General features: G+C 37.4%; 1 protein-coding gene across 2 annotated transcripts in view; it reads left to right on the top strand.

Annotated features, from left to right (window-relative positions):
- Positions 1 to 20826, top strand: part of LOC149551209 (uncharacterized) — a 185799-nt gene that overhangs the window by 19970 nt on the left and 145003 nt on the right. For both annotated transcript variants that reach the window (XM_089786784.1, XM_089786782.1), the window contains exons 8-11: positions 20132 to 20230; positions 20337 to 20396; positions 20502 to 20561; positions 20667 to 20815. In XM_089786784.1, coding sequence (XP_089642910.1) covers positions 20132 to 20230; positions 20337 to 20396; positions 20502 to 20561; positions 20667 to 20815 — 368 coding nt within the window. The remainder of the gene's footprint in view (positions 1 to 20131; positions 20231 to 20336; positions 20397 to 20501; positions 20562 to 20666; positions 20816 to 20826) is intronic.

The raw sequence follows: 20826 nt of genomic DNA, 5'->3' as shown, positions 1-20826 counted from the left end.
AAACACCTTTGAACCCTAGATGTATAAGTACATCTCAATCATAATACGGTAAAAAAAGAACGTGTTTTGGGCTGAATTGGTGAGTGACTCTGTATGTGAGCAATTGGTGAATGTACTAGCTACTGGTGTGTTCAACATGAATTGCTACATGGTATACATTGCCGCTGCTCTAGGCACCTTTTTTGGTTTATCAACAAGACATGATAGGTCTACAATTCATGTGTGGGAGTACTAGGAACAATTGCCTTTGAAGCAAAGTTAGATACACTTTAGAAGAGTTCAGGATGCCTTCTTTGGGCATTTTATGTGCTTGTTTGATAAAGAGCTTCTGAATAAGTGAGTATCTAATAAGACATGGAACAAGATCAAGATTAATGAGTATGGTTGCATGTTTTTACAATTCCCCAACTTCACATATCTACGAGTTGGATACTTCAATGGAGAGCCATACACGTTGCCAAGGTACCCCACTGATAAAAACATAGTCATGGAGTTAGCAAGGCAACTTATGGAAGTCTAGGTTTATTAGTCTAGTTTGCACCAGCTCGGAGTGGGGATCTCATCTCGAAACCCATTGAAGATTGAAAGATATTCAATAAACACTGTGCTTAAGGAAAAGAATTTGGAGTTTGAACTCCAAAGGATCATGCTGAAAAAGTTTGTAGCTAGGAGTTGTTTTGATTGGAGGGGATTGCATGACAAGATGAGGAAGCAGTTCTTGCACATACATTGTCTAGAAGATCTTTGGATTGATGTACATACCGAGGTGGAGATACGTCGTGGATTATGCTCAGTTGACTGTGAAACAAATTGTAGATTTCAACTTGGCGTCAATTCCTCCAGGTTGATATAAGTTCTCTAAGGGGTGCTCACACATGTTACCAAAGGACTCTATTTGTCCAACCTTCTTGGGATCCTAATCACTCTCCTAGGATCTCAATAGCCTCAAGAATCCAAGCCTTAGACTACCCTAACTCCATTCCAAGAGTTAGTCTTCTTGTGTTCAACCTTGAAGGACAACTATCACTAGTTTTGTCTCAATGCTTCACTTTTGCTTGAAGGATTCTAGGCATAAATCCTTCACAACTCCAATGCTACAAGGGCCTTATCCACCATTTGTTCACTCATTTTGCATCCATTCATTCCCATTTGAATAGGTCTCCTACCCCAATTCAATCGAGTTCCTAATTCATTGTTTATAGGACTCTAGTAGGCCTAATTGACCAATTAGCCCTATCCAGAGGGTTTTTCTGGACTTTCTCCCAAAACTCACAAACAACCCCAAATTCTAAATTAAGATTCTGATACCCTTTTCGAAAACCCAAAAGATTTTCTAGGTCTAAGGTCCTCAAGTTCTCCGTACACCACTGTCCTGAAATTTAGGGCTAATAGGGCTATTTAGATTCCTAGGAAGCAGTGGGCTGATTTCTACCTAGAAATCTATTCAAATGGATTGGTCAGCTCTTAGCTCACACCTAGGGCTCTATAGAACCCTAATGACTCTGTAACTTCTCTTGGTTCAGTTCATTCACACTCACCCTTGCTTCTGCATTTAGATTTTCAACTTCCATAGACCTAGCCAGACAGTCTAAGCTCGCCTACGGCACGGTCTTAAAAATTGCAAATTGACTACTATGACGTCCTACTTGAATATTCACACTATACAGGGGCTCCCCTAACACATTCATCCAACTTTTGAAGTTTCCTATGGTTGGATTTCATGGGGGAGCCTTGAAACTAAAAACCACTTTGAACTAGACCAGCAACTAGCCTAAAACTTAAACAATTTACAAATGTACTCTAATCTATTCTAAACAACTTGCTCACTGAAAGAAAAAGTCTTATTCCTACCTCTATTCTACAAATCAAACACTAGTTTAAGCCTTTCAATCCATTAGAACACTATTAGCACTCAAAACAAGTTGACTATACTGGGAATTCAGAATTTTGTGCCATTCTTTCACCCCAAAAACTTACATACAATACTCTCTACCTTGGGAAATGAACCACAAGGTATCTTAAGGTGCCTCTCCCATGTTTTCAGGCCTTCAACATTGATTTCGCACTCCTAGAATGAAGGGCATCCAAAGTTGTCAAGTTGCATGCAACATTTGCAAAAATTGCAAATGTTGTCATGGCAACTTTTTAGCATCTATTGCATTTATGATGCAACCTAACTTTTAGGGCCTTTAACCCATACAACTCGATGAACTAACATCATTAAAGCCTTTTAAAGCATCTTTCTCGCTATACTAAGGTCTAGGACACATTTAGACCTTATTTCCCAAATTTAGGCCTATTGTAAGGACTAAACACTTGAAAGAAAACTAAACTAAACTAGATTGAAATTAACACTAACCACTAATTCATCTAGTCACACACAAGAACAAGACCGTCTAAGGTCTAAGCAAAGACATAGTCAATTACAAACCAAAACTGATTGGAACTTTACGGATAGCCTAGGTGCTCCTGCACCTCTGATTTTGAAGATGATGATCAAATTCTAAATCCTGAATATTTTCAGCATGATGTGGAGAAGTTACCCATTCTTCCTCCTACATGGTCATGCAAAGAAAATACGTCCATTTGGGATAGATTTCTGTTTGTCCTCGCTAATACCAACACATGAATGAAGAGAAGGGGTCTCAAATGCATCAAAATAAAACTTGGTAAATATTTTGATCTTGCTGGTCTGATTGGTTTGAGATCAGAAATTAAGGGTAAAGGTAAAGACGACACATCCTCATCTACATTTGAATCTCCTACTCAAACTTTGCCCAAGCTGTCCATCAAAGGAGGTAATGATTCTAGAGTACTTGAGGTCAAAAGGGTTGAATCTCAATCAATTCAAGTAGACTCAAGTGATGATGAAGCAAGAAAATCAAAGGAGCTTCACCTCTTGCTCCATGTCCCCTTGAAGTTCTCACTGCAACTTCTCTTCTAGATTCATCTCCAGTATCTAATGAATCCCATGATTTACCTTTAGGTGTTGCTATGGATGCATTCTCCAGTAAGCATCCATCTTTTGAAGACTTTGTGACTATTACATCGGCATTGCCTGTATCCTTAGCTGCACCTGCACCTGCACCAGAAACACAAGGAGACCAGTACGATTATGAGAATGTGTTTGATACAGACTCCTTATTGTTCGTTCTGCCATTGTTCGGTTTACAACATTGCTTGATGCAACTTCAACTCAATTTGAACAATTTATGACTAAGGTCACACTTAGCACTCCTCCTATGACCATTTAGACACAGACGCCAGCTATAGTTACTATTGTTATGCAAAGTAATCCTGAGTTAACTATGGTAATTACTGCTTCAACCAGTGCATCTCTTTTTAGTCTTCCTCCATGGTTGAGCGCTGTCACACAAAAGAGAGAAATAAGAAATTTCACTTGAAGAAGATGGTAGACAAGTGAAAAAACCAAGGGTTGCAAAGAATACGAAAGCTAAGACAGTTTTTTGAGTGGTGGTTAATGACAGTCACATCAAGTATGCTGAAGTAGCTGAACCTCTTGTGGAGATATCTACCAAAGACATGCAGCCTTCTGATTACAGAATCATAAGGGTTGAACTTGGTAAGCAAACAAGACTAAGTTATCAACAGGATGGACATGAGGCAATTATCTTTCTTTCTCAAAAGAACGATGAATTGTGGGAAAATAAAGTGAAACTCAAAGAAGAGAATGCACATTTGCTAGAAATTATCAAAGAGATGAAGAGGTCTTCTGTAGGCAGTGACCTTGTCTCAGTTGTATGCATAGAAATAGAGAAATGAAAGGCACATACTATTGATGAATGGAGCAGCAATATTGAAAATGAGGGAATCTAGGTGATTCAAGAAGCATACCAGGAGTTGAGGAAAGGAAGAGAAGTCTCTGCTAAATTGGATGGCATGTTGAAATCACTTAATCATCAATTTGAGTTGTTGGACAGGGATCTCGGTTCTTGGAACAACATTATGGAAGTTGATTTGGACTTCCTTTGTGAGTATGATGTCATTTCAATCATTGAAATGTATCATGATTTTGTGCATGTAATGGAAAACAAGAAACAAGTTCTCCAAAATGTTATAGAAGAGATAAAGTAAGAAGTACTCATGGTATCTACTCAAGAAAATAAGATCAAAGACGCTTTCAAAGAGTTGTCATGCGAGATTAACCCGGGGGACAACGGAGTGAAGAGTCAACAAGAAATTCTCACAAAATGTGTAGAAGCCATTCGCCTACAGCTTGCAGTGGATGACTTCAACATCAGTGTGCTTGACATATTTGCAAATTGGAAGTTTTCATTGAAGAATTTGCATAATCAAATGAAGGATTGTAACAAGAAAACATCTAGGGCAGCAAGCGCACTTAGGAAAGTTACCATGATCTTACAACACATTGGAGAACTGGATGCTACGGTTGTACAAGAGTCCCTATAGAAATTTTGAGAGCTGGTTGATACCATGTGAAAACTCCAAATCATATTTTTACATGCTTTAAGTAGAATAGTAATGGAAAAGCTACATATAAAGAGCATCTATGTTGTAAGTACGGGATAACATGTACTTGTACAATCAGCTCATGTAGTTAAGTTGCAATTGCATTAGGCATGCAACTTTGAATAAAGTCAAAGTAGTTAGTTAGGATAAGTATGGGTGGTTGAGGCTGTTCCACTTTTTCCTCCGCCTTTTTCTCTTCATTTTTCCTATATAAAGGAGAGAGCTCATTGTAAATAATCATCTTTTGCTTTATATGAGAAGGCTGGGCTTGTGACTAGAAGGCTTTGTACTTCTTGTTGTAAATCTCTAAAGTGAATAAAAGAAGCAAGTTTTTCCCAAACTTTGTGTTGAGATACTTGGAATTGATCATTGTCTCTTATGTTACATTGATTCATTCATCTTTGTTACTTCTCTCTTTAGAAGTATTTAAGTGTTTAATGTTGTTTTTGAAAGACTTTGAGCTTTATTAAATGAGATTAATCTAGTTTGTTAGTGGCTGCAAGTACTAGGATTTGAAAACTTTGATTTTGATTTCTTAGTATATTATGTCATACTTGGATAGTTGAACAAAGACTTTGAGCTTTGTTAGGTATTCACCCTTTTATTTCAAGATGGTTGTTTGTAGGAGGCTTCGCGTTCTTATGATCAACCACACAAGTCAAGATATAACTGCTGTCTTACGATTGTTCTTACGTCAATACTTAAGCCACCGATATTACCATAGAAATAGATTCGTTTTGTTTAATTGCAAGTAGTAGTTGGTAATATAAAATCATTCTTGAAGAAAGAGGAATTGATTCAGTGAACTACCTTTTTGTTAATTCCAATTAGGTTTTTATTGTAGCCACCTATGGTAACAAGGGAGCCTCCCCTATTGTTGAGAGGAAAGATTTATCTCACTACACCGTTGCCTAAAGTCCTATTTTATAAGTTGTGGTTAAAATGGCTTACAAATTTTTTAGCCAACATATGCTCAAAATTATTACTCTCCTCCTACCCCTACTCCACTAGTTCCAACACCCCCATACAAATTAGAAGCTCCATGAACAAAGTAGGCAAATGGATATATGGTTTCATAAACAAGATGAGCAGTTGTTGGCTTGTGATAGGCATCTTGTTGAGATTGAGAGGTGGCAAGAATTAGAATGATAGTAGGAGGAGATGGCATACCGGGCCTATCTCCAACAAGAAGAAGAGACATTTTGAGGAGAAACTTGCAAGGCAAGTTGCTACAGTAAAAGAAGAGGAAATGAGGCTCAAGCTAGCTCATTTTCAGACCAAAGAAGCAGAGGTAGTCCCTTCTCCAAAATGTCATTCCTAGCTTCAAGAAGCCCCTCCATTACAAGAGCCTGCTGTGGTAACTTCTCCACTCCCCTTAACAAAAGAGACAACCCAATCAATCTTCTGTTCCTTTTGCCATTTCACACTTTGAGGGTGGACCGGTTGTATGAATTCTTGATGGTCCAAACATGACATTTTGGGAGAGTCGGACAAAACCAACAAAGCTACCATGAGAGGAGTTACAGTTTGTTGAGGAGGACAAAGAGGTGGTTGTTGAGTAAAAGGAAGAGGATCCAGTCCTCTTACGTCAAGAGCTTCCCTCATTTGTGGAGGAAGAGAGAAGACAAGGTTGTTCCTTTTCTTAAGGAACAAATAATGGGCTTTTGAGCCTTTACAAGAAAATAAGATTTTGCTGCAGGAAGAGGAAGAGGAAAATTAATTATTGCAGCAAACATTCCTCTATGAAATGGAGGATGGAAAAGAGGACCCCAAGGATAGCTTTGTCCTTGAGGAAGAACATATTGATATGTACAAGGTTGTTTCTTTTCAACTTATGCATATTACTGCAATAGAGCAAGAAGATTCTGATGAGGAGAAATTTTGGGATGAGCTAGAAATGTTTTGCTCATCCATGGACATCAAGCAATCTGCTCCTTCGTGATAACATTATGAGTTGCAGCTATAACAAGTGCAGACCCACACCATACCAGTTGCTCCCAAGGAGGTGGCTCATGAGCAGTATGAAGAAGACGTGGAGATCATTTCTTCACAAGATGAGGAGGAGCCACTTTCAAACTAGTCGGAGACCATCATTGGAGAGCACAACAATATGGTCAAGTCTGGTTGTTTAGACCCGAAGCCATCAAGAGGATGCCCCATAAGGCATCTAGCTTTGCAACAAATCAGCAAGTTGCCCCTGGTCATGCTTATTTCTAAGCATGAGGGGGAGTTTCACAAAGAGGAGCAAGTATATCTTGCTTAAGATCGAGGTTTCCCAGTGCTAGAGAGATTCATTGTTCTCAGTATTGGGAAGGTTTTTCATGCAACAACATGCTTGCTACTATTTTCAGCTGCTCACGTGCATGGAAAAAAAAACTAACTTGTGAGGAAGGGCATCTATTTCAACAAGCCAGTCAATGGTTTTGTTTAATGTATTTTGTTGTAAATACTTGTACATAGTAGAGTAGGTGTTTAAGCTTTCCAAAAAGTATGTCTGCACTGCTATTCCCTCCTGGAGATAGCAAGTTTTGTAGTTTTTGCTGGTTGTGGAGGTTGCAAATTTGAGTAGGAGAGGCTTAAGTACTCCTTTCACTGTAGCCAAAATACTTAGGTTCACTTCTAGGTGGAAGCGAGGATGTCATGTCCCCAATTTCTGCCCTTCCTTAGTGACAACATTTCTAGCAGGGTTGGTCTATTATCTAGTTCCCATAGGCCAACAGAGCATAGAGGGAACCAACTCAGGGACTTTGAGAGTCATGCATGAGCTTCCCAAGTAGTTTGGAGCAGTAGACAACAGTTTCCTACAATTTAGGAGGGATTCCTAATTTGTAGGGATTGACTAGGAGTGGTCTAGGAGGCATTTGGAGACCTTGGCGAACATTTTGGAGACTTAGAGTGCATCTCCTATTTTTTAGGAGGCATTCCTATTTTTTAGGAGGAACTCCCAGTTCAGTGATAGTTCTCTCAGAGGTGCACACAGCAGGGGAGTCATTGAGACTCAATTTTGGTTGATTGGGGCTGTCTCCTACTTTTTAGGAGCATCCCTAGATTTTAAGAATGGACTACCAGTTGACACATCGTGTCTGGCATCAGTCACAGATAGGTGACAAGGTCAGATTCATGTTTGATTGGTCATTTTGGGCCTTTTGAGACCATTTGGGAAATATTTTAATATATTTTAATATTTCTTAAGTTGGTGATTAAATAAATTAAAATAAGGTTAATAATATAACCATTTTGGAGTAATAAGGGGATTTTGGCTTCAGTTGATCAGGTACACCTATGTGTTATAGCTCGTTGGAAAGGTCTCGAATTACTATACATGATTTTTACTATCTGTAGACTTTTTGGTGCCTTCAGCTATGGAATTTTAATAAAGTAATGTTTTTCCTATAGCATGGACGACTTTAATTGGGAAAATGTTATTTTATTATATTTTATTTAAAGGGCAAAGTGTAATTTCCCTTTAGGGTTCGATTTACAGTTGGAAGGGGATATAAGGAGATAGAGATCTAATTTCTTATTATCTTTTGCATATTGAAAAACTTGTTTTTGTGAATTGGCTCTAAGAGAGCAATTCTTCATCTGGGACGCAAACCCTAGGTTTTGGATTGGCTGGGACGTAGCCCTCAACAGTTATTGGCATTGGATTCTTCAGACAGTGTGCGTTGCTATTAGGGATAGAGTACACCATTCTTTATTGTGGATTCAGGTTGCAGATTTATGGTTTCAGCGTTACAGATTGATTCTTTCAGCTGGGACGTGATTCCTTGCAGTCTTACGGCTGCCATTTGCAACAGTTTGACATCATTGTTGGATGTAAGCTCCTTGGAATTGCATTGGATTTATTATTTGGCTTTATAAATCAGAAATCTGCCTGGTACAATTTATAGCAATTCTGATTTGGATCTATGTTCTTATTTTTTTTCAGTCTCCTCTCATGTTTATTGTTCATTATTCATTACTATTGTGAAAACCATCAAAAAACACAGAAAAAAAACAAAACCTTCTGCAACTTCTGTCTATTCTCAAAGACCATCAAAGAAATCACAGGAAAATATAGTTTATTAATTTAAAAACTACTGCAGATTAGCAAGGGCATCTATCAGGGATCTTTCAGTGGTATTAGAGCCTACATCCTGCCAGCCTGTAGGGTTTGTGAGAAATTGTCACAACAGATTTTGGCATCTGGGTATTGGATAAAAAGTTTTGATAATTCATTTCAACATCTGGGTACTGGCTTAAAAGTTTTGATAATTCATTTTGGCATCTGGGTATTGGATAAAAGGTTTTGATAATTTATTTCAGCATCTGGGTACTGGCTAAAAAATTTTGATAATTCATTTTGGCATCTGGGTACTGGATCAAAAGTTTTGATAATTCATATTAGTAGTATAGGGTCGATTTTTGCTCTGGCATGTTAGTTTCAGTTGGTCAACGTGGTAGTTCATTATGGCAAAATTGTTAAGAGATATAACCCTATGGAAAGAATGGGAACAGTCACAACAAAAATTCAAGCTTCAATTGCAGCAGTTCAATGATTCTATGTCAAGGAAATTTGGACATGCTAGTGGATCATCATCTTCTTTTAGAAAGGATCCATTGCCACTACACAGGAAAGCGGAAGTAATTAACATACTTGAGGAGTATAATACTCTTCCTCAATATGTTAGGGAGAACTTTCATTTCAAAGATTACATTGACATGCATCCAAAAATTTATCATAAGGTTAAGCTTGCAAAAAAAGAATACCATGCCATAGTTGATGATATGTTTTCATGTGAGAAAGAAGATTTGTGTCAACCTATCCATGTTCATGATAAAAACACCATAATTGATCAGTCACTTGCAGGGTATGCAGAAGAAAGGCATGAAGATGTGTTATCATTTCAGTTGCAGCCTATGAAAAACAAAAATCAGTCATCATGTGGGATTCCTAAAGAAGAAATAACTCTAGATCAGGAGGAGACACATAGCACACCATTGACTCATCAAGTTGATCACAAAATGGAAGAGATTACAATCATGGATCAGTCCATTAGGGATGCTGAAAGCATGTCTCCAAGATCTGATCCCTATTCTAATTTTTGCAATAGTAGCTCTAGTCATGTGGTATCATCCATTTCACATGAAGGTAATGAGGTTGTTGAGTCTTCCTATGATGGTACTCAGGTTAAGTGTGTTGCACATGAGATTTATATTGTGGATTCAAACCACAAAGGTTTTGATTGTGTTTACCCGACCTTGGAAGATGTGAAAAAGGCTCAAGAGACGTGCAATGGATGGTCACATAGAGCTAAGAAGGCCAAGATGCTTGCTGCCCAAGCAAGACAACACTTACAAGAGGTCAAGGAAAAATGCAATCAACTTGATAATGCAAGAAGACAAAGAGAGTCATACATTAGATCCTTATTTCTTCCAAGGGAAGAAAGTGAGGATGTTGAGCATACAAGGGAAGAGCTTCTTGAGGTAAGTCCACAAGAAGAGCATGTTGAGATGTGTGAAGAGGAAAAGAGTTATGATTTAGAAAATTCAGTTTGGTCTAGTTTGCATTATGAAGTTTATGGCGTTCCTCTTTTAAAGAGCCCCTGAAAGGCTCCAAACAATGATGATATTAGTTTCACACTTGATGGACCAGCCACAAGTGTTATTTTCATTTGTGTGGAATGAAACATTATTGATTCTGATTTGGTTAGTCATGCATCATCTACAATGGAAGGACAATTGTTAAGATCATATGAAGCATCTTGTCTTAAAGAGATAATTAGGGAGACTAAGAGCCTGCTTACTAAGAAGATATTGCATTTTGATAATGTTTGGTTTGTTTGGCATACTACACCTTGGAGTTTGTCAGTAATGGAAAACATATCAGTTATGGAGATAGAGGTATGGATCAGATTTTGGGCAGCTAAAGCAGTTAATGGGACATGTTATATTCGTTTGAACACACCCCATGGACCAACACCTTCAGAAGAGTCACCTACCTTGGAAGGAGAGGCAAGAGAAGACTACAAAAACATTGTGGAAAGGTATGAACATACTTCTGATTTTCTGACTTTGAACAGCAATTCTCTTTCATCTCATGAGTCAAACTTTGAACCTTGGGTTGGTTACATTCAAGTTGGGGTGTTCAAGTGTGAAGTTGATCCTTCCCTACCAAGAGTTGATGACATATTAAGTTGCATACCTAGTGGACCAGCTACAAAGAGCCTGTCTTTGTTGAGAATTAGAAACATCTCTCATTCATCAATGGGTTTATCATCTCTTCCGTATGATAGGGCAGCGATGTACCTTCTAATTGAAGATTCAGACTTTTTAAATATTACATTGGGCTTTCAAGATCAGAATATAAGGGACTTCGTTGGTTACATGGTTAAACAAAACATTTACTTAACAACCTTTAATGAAGGCACACTAATTTGTGGAAATATAGGTAAAGTTGTAGTAGCTGTTTGGAGGACTTGGAAAAGTATTCAACAAACTTTCCTTGCCGATGATTGGCTCATTTGTGAATCCCAAACAGCATTGGTTGTTGGTAGTAATTGTGGCTTCATTTGGAGTGAAGTTCTTAGTTGGTTAGATGAGGTACAGTTTCACAACAGCAACATAATGAGTATCAACATGCCGGAGGGATGTGTCAGTGCAAAGATTTGGGATCTTGGCATCAACATGTTTTGGGCATTTCTTCAGTGGATTCATGTTGAGTTGCTTCACTTTTGGTATACAGATGTTTACATCAGAGTAGCGCAGTGGTTGGGTGGAGCAACATTTCTCTGATCGATATGGGATTCAAGAATTGATAATCCTACAATGTTGGGTACAAATAACACATGGTTTGGTTTTTCTCATGATGGCATACATACTTCATCTTTGAGTTTGTCATCTACATCCATTGATATGGCAATGGTATCCTTGTTGATTGGTGATTCCATAGTCTTCGATTCCTTATGGACTAGTGGCTATCCAAGCTGGAATCATTTACTACTTGACTTGGCATTGACTACATCCATGATTCAGTATGAGGGCATTGAGAAGTGTTTCTTTGGGACATTTTTTGTTTGGCATTGGTATGATGACGTCTATGATATCATTCGAGTTGCTGGTCAGAATTATAGCAGCATTGTTAGGTGGTCATGTGGGTTGGAATACTGGTTTATGGGAGTTCACTTTCACACCTTGCTGGTCTGCTTCATTGTATGTATGTTTCATGGAGTGCGGTTGAGATACTTCTTCATCTCATTCAGTACATTTGGTATTTTGGTTTGGGATCCGGGTCCTGGTCTCATTGATACATTGGTGCTTCAGGGTCCTAATGAATTGCTTCACAACTTGTGGTTCACTAATATTTATATCAGAGTGACGAAGCGTCAACATGGTGGTTCCCTTTTGAGGCGGATTTGGAATCCTGGAATCACTTGGATTTGCAGTTCAATAGTTGAGGATGTGGAAGCCAATGTAGGCTTATTAGAGTTTCTACCTTTAGTGTTCCAGTTTGGTTCTCTTGGAGAGCAGTTCATTGAGGAGTTGACAAAGTTGGTACAATATTTGATTGCTCTTCCTTTAGGGGGTTTTCAGGAGGTTACTTGTTTGGGTGCAGTGCAGGACAATGTTTCTAGAAGATGGAACTACAAACCTTCCAGGATGGCTTGGGACTCTGGGATCATTCTTGGTTATGGTATGGACTTGCCTGATGTTTCTGGAGTTGGATTGACATTGCTTGAGGACAAGCAATCTTTGGGAAGGGAGGACTGTCATGTCCCCAATTTTTGCCCTTGCTTAGTGACAACATTTCTAGCAGGGTTGGTCTATTATCTGGTTCCCATAGGCCAACAGAGCGTAGAGGGAACCAACTCAGGGACTTTGAGAGTCATGCATGAGCTTCCCAAGTAGTTTGGAGCAGTAGACAACAGTTTCCTACAATTTAGGAGGGATTCCTAATTTGTAGGAATTGACTAGGAGTGGTCTAGGAGGCATTTGGAGACCTCGGCGAACATTTTGGAGACTTAGTGCATCTCCTATTTTTTAGGAGGCATTCCTATTTTTAGGAGGAATTCCCAATTCAGTGATAGTTCTCTCAGAGGTGCACACAGCAGGGGAGTCATTGGGATTCAATTTTGGTTGATTGGGGCTGTCTCCTACTTTTTAGGAGCATCCCTAGATTTTAGGAATGGACTACCAGTTGACACATCGTGTCCGGCATCAGTCACAGATAGGTGACAAGGTTAGATTCATGTTTGATTGGTCATTTTGGGCATTTTGAGACCATTTGGGAAATATTTTAATATATTTAAATATTTCCTAAGTTGGTGATTAAATAAATTAAAATAAGGTTAATAATATAACCATTTTGGAGTAATAAGGGGATTTTGGCTTCAGTTGATCAGGTACACCTATGTGTTGTAGCTCGTTGGAAAGGTCTCGAATTACTATACATGATTTTTACTATCTGTAGATTTTTTGGTGCCTTCAGCTATGGAATTTTAATAAAGTAATGTTTTTCCTATAGCATGGACGACTTTAATTGGGAAAATGTTATTTTATTATATTTTATTTAAAGGGCAAAGTGTAATTTCCCTTTAGGGTTCGATTTACAGTTGGAAGGGGATATAAGGAGATAGAGACCTAATTTCTTATTATCTTTTGCATATTGAAAAACTTGTTTTTGTGAATTGGCTCTAAGAGAGCAATTCTTCATCTGGGACGCAAACCCCAGGTTTTGGATTAGCTGGGACGTAGCCCTCAGCAGTTATTGGCATTGGATTCTTCAGACAGTGTGCGTTGCTATTAGGGATAGAGTACACCATTCTTCATTGTGGATTCAGGTTGCAGATTTATGGTTTCAGCGTTACAGATTGATTCTTTCAGCTGGGACGTGATTCCTTGCAGTCTTACGGCTGCCATTTGCAGTAGTTTGGCATCATTGTTGGATGTAAGCTCCTTGGAACTGCATTGGATTTATTATTTGGCTTTATAAATCAGAAATCTGCCTAGTACAATTTATAGCAATTCTGATTTGGCTCTATGTTCTTATTTGTTTTCAGTCTCCTCTCATGTTTATTGTTCATTATTCATTACTATTGTGAAAACTATCAAAAAACACAGAACAAAAACAAAACCTTCTGCAACTTTTGTCTATTCTCAAAGACCATCAAAGAAATCACAGGAAAATATAGTTTATTAATTTAAAAACTACAGCAAATCAGCAAGGGCATCTATCAGGGATCTTTCAGAGGAGTGAGTCTCCTCTTGACCTCACTTGATATGGGCTGCCATTTCATTTATTCTCTTTTCTGTGTTTTCCAACTTTGTTTGTGTCTCTCGCAAAACATGGAGCAATAGATCTGAGGAATTCTGGGGGTTGGTACCACTGGTCACCTCATTGTCTACAATGTTTCCATTACTGGCCATGTTTCTATGTTTTAAAGTTTCCTGAACTATACAAATGTTTCTTAATCAATATCATGTTCGCATTCAAAGGTATATGATTACTTAGAAAGATTAAAGGCAACAAAAGAAGTACTGCTAATCGCTCATTTTACTATGGTTTTCAAAATTTGATGGTTGTAGCTGCAACATCTTTATTTACAAAAATTTCCTCGTTTGAGGACACAGCAAAAAAATATTTTAGACAAATCAGATACTATGATCCGGAGTATTTTGTCCAATTTTATCTTCGGGCTTATGCTGCCTTGTACATGTTTTACAAAATATCATAAGAGAATTGGTTTGCCTAGCATTCCATGCCTCAATAAATTTATTTCTCAATATTGTTTTTTGTTAAGAGTCCATCTGACCCTCTCTTTGTTGATTTGCTACAATGCATGTGCTAAGGTTTCATCATCCTTAGGTGTGGAGCAGTAGGAATAGTTATGCTTCAGCATGTTCTTTATCAAATAAAAGAATATGGGAATGCCAGGGTTTCTTGCGGGGAGTCATTTGGGTGAACACCCTGTTAACATTTAAATCTATATTTTTTAGTTTTCTTGGTTTGGTTAGGTGATGAGCCGAGGTTCAAAGTTGAAACCAACGCTCTGATACCATATGTAACATACCATTTTTCCATAGCCAATTTAAAATTCTATTTCAAAAATATGTCAATTTTCATGACAGAATGACAAGTGACAATTATAACAACTAGTTCATATGAAAGAGAAATTGACGAACTTATTCAGTTATTGCATTTCACATTCAAGAGAACAATAATGAACTAATCTATTTAAATGAAAATCAATTACAACTTCCATGGTTATTTCCTTCTATTTCTAATACAATCTTTACAAAAGACAACATAAGGAATTAACATAACTAAGTATCATGATCACATAACATAATGACAAAGATAAATGAGGATAAAAGAATCAAGTACCATACATAAAACAGAAGAAGGTCACTGTGTTGAACAAGCCTCGGCATGTGGTGAAGAGGAGAAGCATTGACATGGGCTTAACCTCCCAACCATGGACCTTAACATATCCCCCACACAATCTCAATCGAGAAAGACCCTCCCTACCCTAGGCATTAGGCTTAGGGCACCATGGTCTTGCCACCTGAGCATTTTGGTGTTAGAGTGTCGGCTAAACAACAGACAAGGCTATAGATATCCTCCATCAACCTTCCCTCTGTCAACTAGCACTCTGACCTCTAGTGATTGCTGTGACAAGCATACCAGTAACCTACCTTGGCCAAGGATTTCAGCAGGCTACAACCATGAGTTGACTCAATTTTACTTGTATAGTTTTATGATTTATCCATTTTCATTTATGACTTTCCTTTGTTCTTGCAAGGATGTTTTCTCCTCCCACCCATTTGACTTGACCCTTCTGATCTTAGGGATGCATCCTAGGAGATCCCGAGATCACATACAACAGGTTTCAGATTAAGTATTCTGCTTTTAATGTTATAGTTATGGAATCACGAGCTGACCTCATCTTAGAGGCAAATTGCCAACACCTTTGTATGAGTTAGGCTGATTAATTTGCACAAAAGTGTTTCGGTGCCTGCTTGTAGAGCATTTCATGCACAAAATATACCAATGGAAGGTAATTCAAATTATTTATTGTGATCACATAGACAACTTATGATTTTTCATGACAGTACTACCAATAAACAATCTATATGCATGGCATCAGAAATGATGTACGATGATTGAATAACAATTCCATGGGCAAGCAACCCATGGCAACGTAGTAAGACCATTCTTTGCATAATAGTGTCAACAACAAGCAATATAGATAAATGGCAATGTAGCAAGAAAACAATAATTGGGTGCTGCACTACCTAGAGTGGTCTTCAAACCACGGGCCGAGATGCAGATGAAATGCCAATTGGAATGTTGGAAATGAATTCGACAGAGCTGATGTATCTTCCAAGCTCACTACAATGGAAGGCTTTTTCAAATGATTTTGATTGTAAATGTAGACTCGACTTCTTGTTGTGAGATGGAATTTCTGCAGTGTATAACGAAGCTTGGACAATAAAGAAAAAAGGTACTCGCATGCTCTTTGCGAGAGCATAAATAAGCAGTCCAAATATGCTCTCTCTCGATTACAAGGACACTGAAGTGGCAGTGCAAGCCAACTATTGGTTCAAAGAATGATTAATTTCCAACCAAAATAAAAAAGCAACTCCATTGATTTGAATTTTTAAAAGTATAATGAGCTTGATGAAAAATGGCAAACATTCACATAGTAAGAAGCCAATATTTAAGATATTCAAAAAGGTTATCCCTCACAATTTTAAAATACATTGGCATCATGCTATTTGTACCACTTCTATTTGTACGTACATATACATACATACATACATACATACATATATGTGTGTGTATAAATTTAATCACGTAATTCTTTTGTATCATTATATTGGTTTATGCACATGTGCGTGTGTGTATATATATATATATATACATGTAGGTGCAAGTACAGATGTTAAAATAACATGGTGTCAATATATAGAATTATAATCAAGAAACTACACAACGATCTCAGATAGAAAAGGTAACAATATTATGTTATTTAAGTGTTTAATGTTTTTCTATGTTATGAACTGACTAGGTAGCTCATGGTTGTCCAAGGTATACTCTTGCTTGCCCAATCATTAAACCCTTAACCAAGATTGTATTGATATGTTTCTGGATTCAATTGTGTTAAGATTTTTACCATCAACTTTTCGAATCACACTACGTGATCCATCATTAGGATGAAGAGCAAGAGATGCAAAAAACAATATATTGCAGATAATGGATGACCCAAAAAGATAAAGGGAATAGGCAAGAAGGAAAGCACACACCCCGAGGTTGAAGAATGAAAACCAAGATGTTTAGAATCCATACCTGATGGCTTGTAGATAGACTTTTGGTGCCCCAATCCTCAGTTCCTGTTTAGCAATACTTCCCCCCTATATCCTCTCCTGCATCCAAGAAGAATTTTCCATGATAACAACATGCTCCTCAATTTAAATTAAGATAACTATAACCAAAAGTTATTTCATAGTCATTATAATGGCTAACCTCCATTTCCACTAAACAACTAACTTTTATAACTTCTTGTAAAATAATAATAATTCATTTTCAGTTAAAATTGTAACGAACAACTAACAAGTCATTTTTACTCGAATCAAAACGAACAACCATAATTTCCATTTCACATGATCATAATATTCAACTGATTTAACTATCCAATTGACATTAACATGAAATATATATAATGGCTATATGATTATTTTAAATTTGCAAAAAATTGGGATGTAACAGCAAATAATTCCCATTATGGTGAAGCTTCTGCCCTCTTTCAAAAAATCAAAATTTCCATAATGGGTTGATTTCCCAAGATCCATCCAAACTGCACTTGGATTAAAATTTAGGAGTTTTTTGTAGAGAAAAGAGAGTCTGATCTCTGATTGGAAAGTTTGTAGGGCTGTTGGAAGAAAATAAAATCTGAAAGAAGCTTTACTTCAAAATAAAAAATTCTGAGTTTCCTTTTATTTTAATTTAATTGTTCATTAACTCTTCACAAACTTGATGCCTCCCCATTATTATTTGCATGGAGAATTGGAAGGAGGATACTGGCAAGGTCATGATCAATAAGTCAAAGGCATTCAAAGAGACAAGGAAAGAATCAACTTGCAAGTCCAAACCAGGATCAGGTTGTTCAAGACAACCCGAGATCACGACAATTCAATTACATGAGGACATCTTGGAGAAATTTGAAGATGAGAATCAAGCACAATCTAATTCAAGTTCACAAAGGCATCACGTAGAAACTCAAGATGGAGATCAAGTTTACATCAAGCTTACAAATTGAAGAATACCAATTTGAATTATGGCCATGAGAAAGAAAAAACTCAATTGGATGGAGGAGGTTCAAGGGTTCATTGAATTTGAGAATGCGAGTCATCACAATCATCCTCAAGGAATTGATAGTTTCAGAAGAGTTAATCACAAGTATTGAGAATTACTTTCTAACAATTGAGCAAGAAATATATGTAGTTTTAACAAACATTTTCACAAGCCAAGATTCAAAGCAAATGTTCTTAAGTAGATGTATAGGATAAGGGTGATGAGGTGGCAATGAGTTGTCTCCTCTAATTGGAAATTTCCAGATTTGAGCATAGTCAATCACATCATGCAAAGTGTCCTATTTTCTCATTGGTTGGAAATCATTGTAATATTTGTAGTGGCCCATGAATTGGTACTGTCATGTAATTGGTTATAAATTTGGCAACCCTTATTAGGGTTTGTAGGGATGAATTTCGACCCTTGATCTCAAATCGGCCTTGGGTCTTCATTGTATTGGAAGAACCATAAAAGGCCAAGCCTTCTCAGTTGTAAGAGTTAGTTAGTAGTGGAGTTAGTAGTTAGAGAGCTATTAGATATAGAGTTACATAGTAGTCTAGCTAAGGGAAAGACTTGATTAGATTGTTGGTACGATGCTATAAAAATAATGGATAGTTCATTTTTGGTTATCCATGGTGAATTATTTAATGTTGCTTTAAAGTTTTGCACTATTTCCTCAAATTTTCACTTGGATTAGATTTCTTTTCATGTTCAATTAGTTTAATTGAATGAAAATAATTGTGGATGCTTGCTTGCTTGTCTCGAAGTTCAAGTCCAGGCCACTAGTCCCTTGTTGATGGTAAGCTGATGATTGAAAGCACTTAACTTCAGCTGATATTCAATATTTAGTTTGCATCCATTTGATGGGATTAGAGAGGGGATATTGATTAGAAAACCATTTGAGTGTTTCTTAGAAGATTGCACTAGGTTGGAGGAGTTTTTGGTTAAGCTACATCTAGTAGAGTCCAAGTCCATCCATGATTCCTTGCATTTATTGTTAGAAGTAGTTGAAGTTAGGTAGTTTAAGTTGAAGTGGATGTTGGAAAGTTAAAATTATATTTTTTTGCACATTGTGAAGCAAAAATCTTAGACATGCAAATGGTTGATGTCCATTGAATGAATAATGTAAGTCCCCTAAGTGATTACCAGCAAATCACATTATTTCACTGGGCGAGTATTCACAATTAATGGAACCTTGAAGTCATTGCATGATCTTACTTTGCAAGCTTAACATGAGAGATGGCCTTAGATCTAGGGAGGATTGAGGGTTTGATGTTTCTACTCGAAATACTGAGTATTTGATTCTGCATGTTATAGTGTAACAAATCTCACATCAACAGACAACATTGAACTTGGGATATTGTGGAAAGATTTACTTGCAAGGATGAACAAGGGCAAGTATTGATGATCTACCACTTAAGGAAGGAGGGAACATACTTGGGACAACCTTGTGCATGAACAGTCGGCCCAAATGCTGTTGTCATAGTTATTATCAGACTCCACACAACTTAAATAAAATTGTTTATGTAGGGAGTTTTAAGCATAAGAAGGAAAGAGTCAACATTCATATATGCTGATAGAGCAGTTTTATCCCCTACACTATTCACACCTTTGATTTTTTCAATGGAATTTTAGTCCCGCTGTTATATCATTGGTGGATTGCTGGAACAGTTATAACTGGTGATGAACATCAGAAAGCTGATACAATAAGGGAATATACTTGATGAAAAATATGAAAAAGAGCTTCAGCTGAAGGGAATTATCATGCAGCCACTATGATAGCGCCATCATTTTGAGGAATAGTAATGATCAAATATTGTTGTTCCAGCCACCAGACATCATTAGCAGCACTGTTGCTAGCCTTGTAATAATTTCCAACAGTTGTATTTAATAAAACCAGAGCTTTGAGGGCTTCTATATTCATATTTGGTTCAGATTTGAGTATATGGTGTGAGCTAAGGCTTGTACCAGCAGTCATGATTTTCAATGATTGGTTCAGATTCAAGTATTTGTCGTGAACTAGGGTTTGCATCAGTAGTCAGAAATTCATAATTAATATCAGTTGGTCCAGATTTGTTACATGATGTGCTTGATCATGTGTTTTCAGTTATTTGTCTTCAAGTTTATTTTGGTTTTCTCATTATGGTCTGTTTTAATTTGTAGAATATGGGTAAATTCAAACAGATCAGAAATTAGATAAAAATACAGAAAGGAGATATTATAAGCTGGTACATTTTAGACACTTTTTCCAGAGTTATTTTACCAACTTATAATGACATGCATTTTTAAAATTTTACGAGCATTCAGATACAGCAGGTGCTTTTGTCGTTTGGAGGACGTGAATCAGTGGCAGTAGCACAGACTACCATAAAAGAATCGCCTTCTGTGAGTCCTCATAATCAGAAGGTGTGTCACTAGGATCCTTGTATATTAACCTTTGCTAATCTTAAAACATTGTGTAAAGTCTCTCAGATTATTTGGTTTATTCTGACTCATTGTGCTTTGTTCGCAGAACCTGCATGTTCAGGGTTTATCTGAAGGCTCACCTTCTGTGACTCCTCATTATCTGCAGGTGTGCTTGAGGATCCCTGTATCATTAAACTTTTGAATCTTAGAATATTGTGTGTAGTCTCTCAGATTATTTGGTTTATCCTGGCTTACTGCCCTTTGCTCCCAGAATCCGCATGTCCAGGATTCATCTGAAGGCTCACCTTCTGTGACTCCTCATTATCAGCAGGTGTGCTCTAGGATCCCTGTATCATTAAACTTTCGAATCTTAGAATATTGTGTGTAGTTTCTCAGATTATTTGGTTTATCCTGGCTTATTGCCCTTTGCTCCCAGAATCTGCCTGTCCAGGGTTTATCTGATATTTCACATCGTTTGAATCAACCACAAAGAATCGCATCTCTTGCAAGATTTCGAGAAAAGCGTAAGGAACGCTGTTTTGACAAAAAGATCCGTTACACAGTTCGCAAAGAGGCTGCTCTAAGGTATTCGTTAT

Source organism: Cupressus sempervirens, chromosome 6 (genome assembly GCF_028749045.1).
Source record: "Cupressus sempervirens isolate cs-2001-9-10 chromosome 6, ASM2874904v1, whole genome shotgun sequence".
In the NCBI taxonomy this organism is placed as follows: Eukaryota; Viridiplantae; Streptophyta; class Pinopsida; order Cupressales; family Cupressaceae; genus Cupressus; species Cupressus sempervirens.
This window is presented reverse-complemented; position numbering and strand designations above follow the sequence as displayed.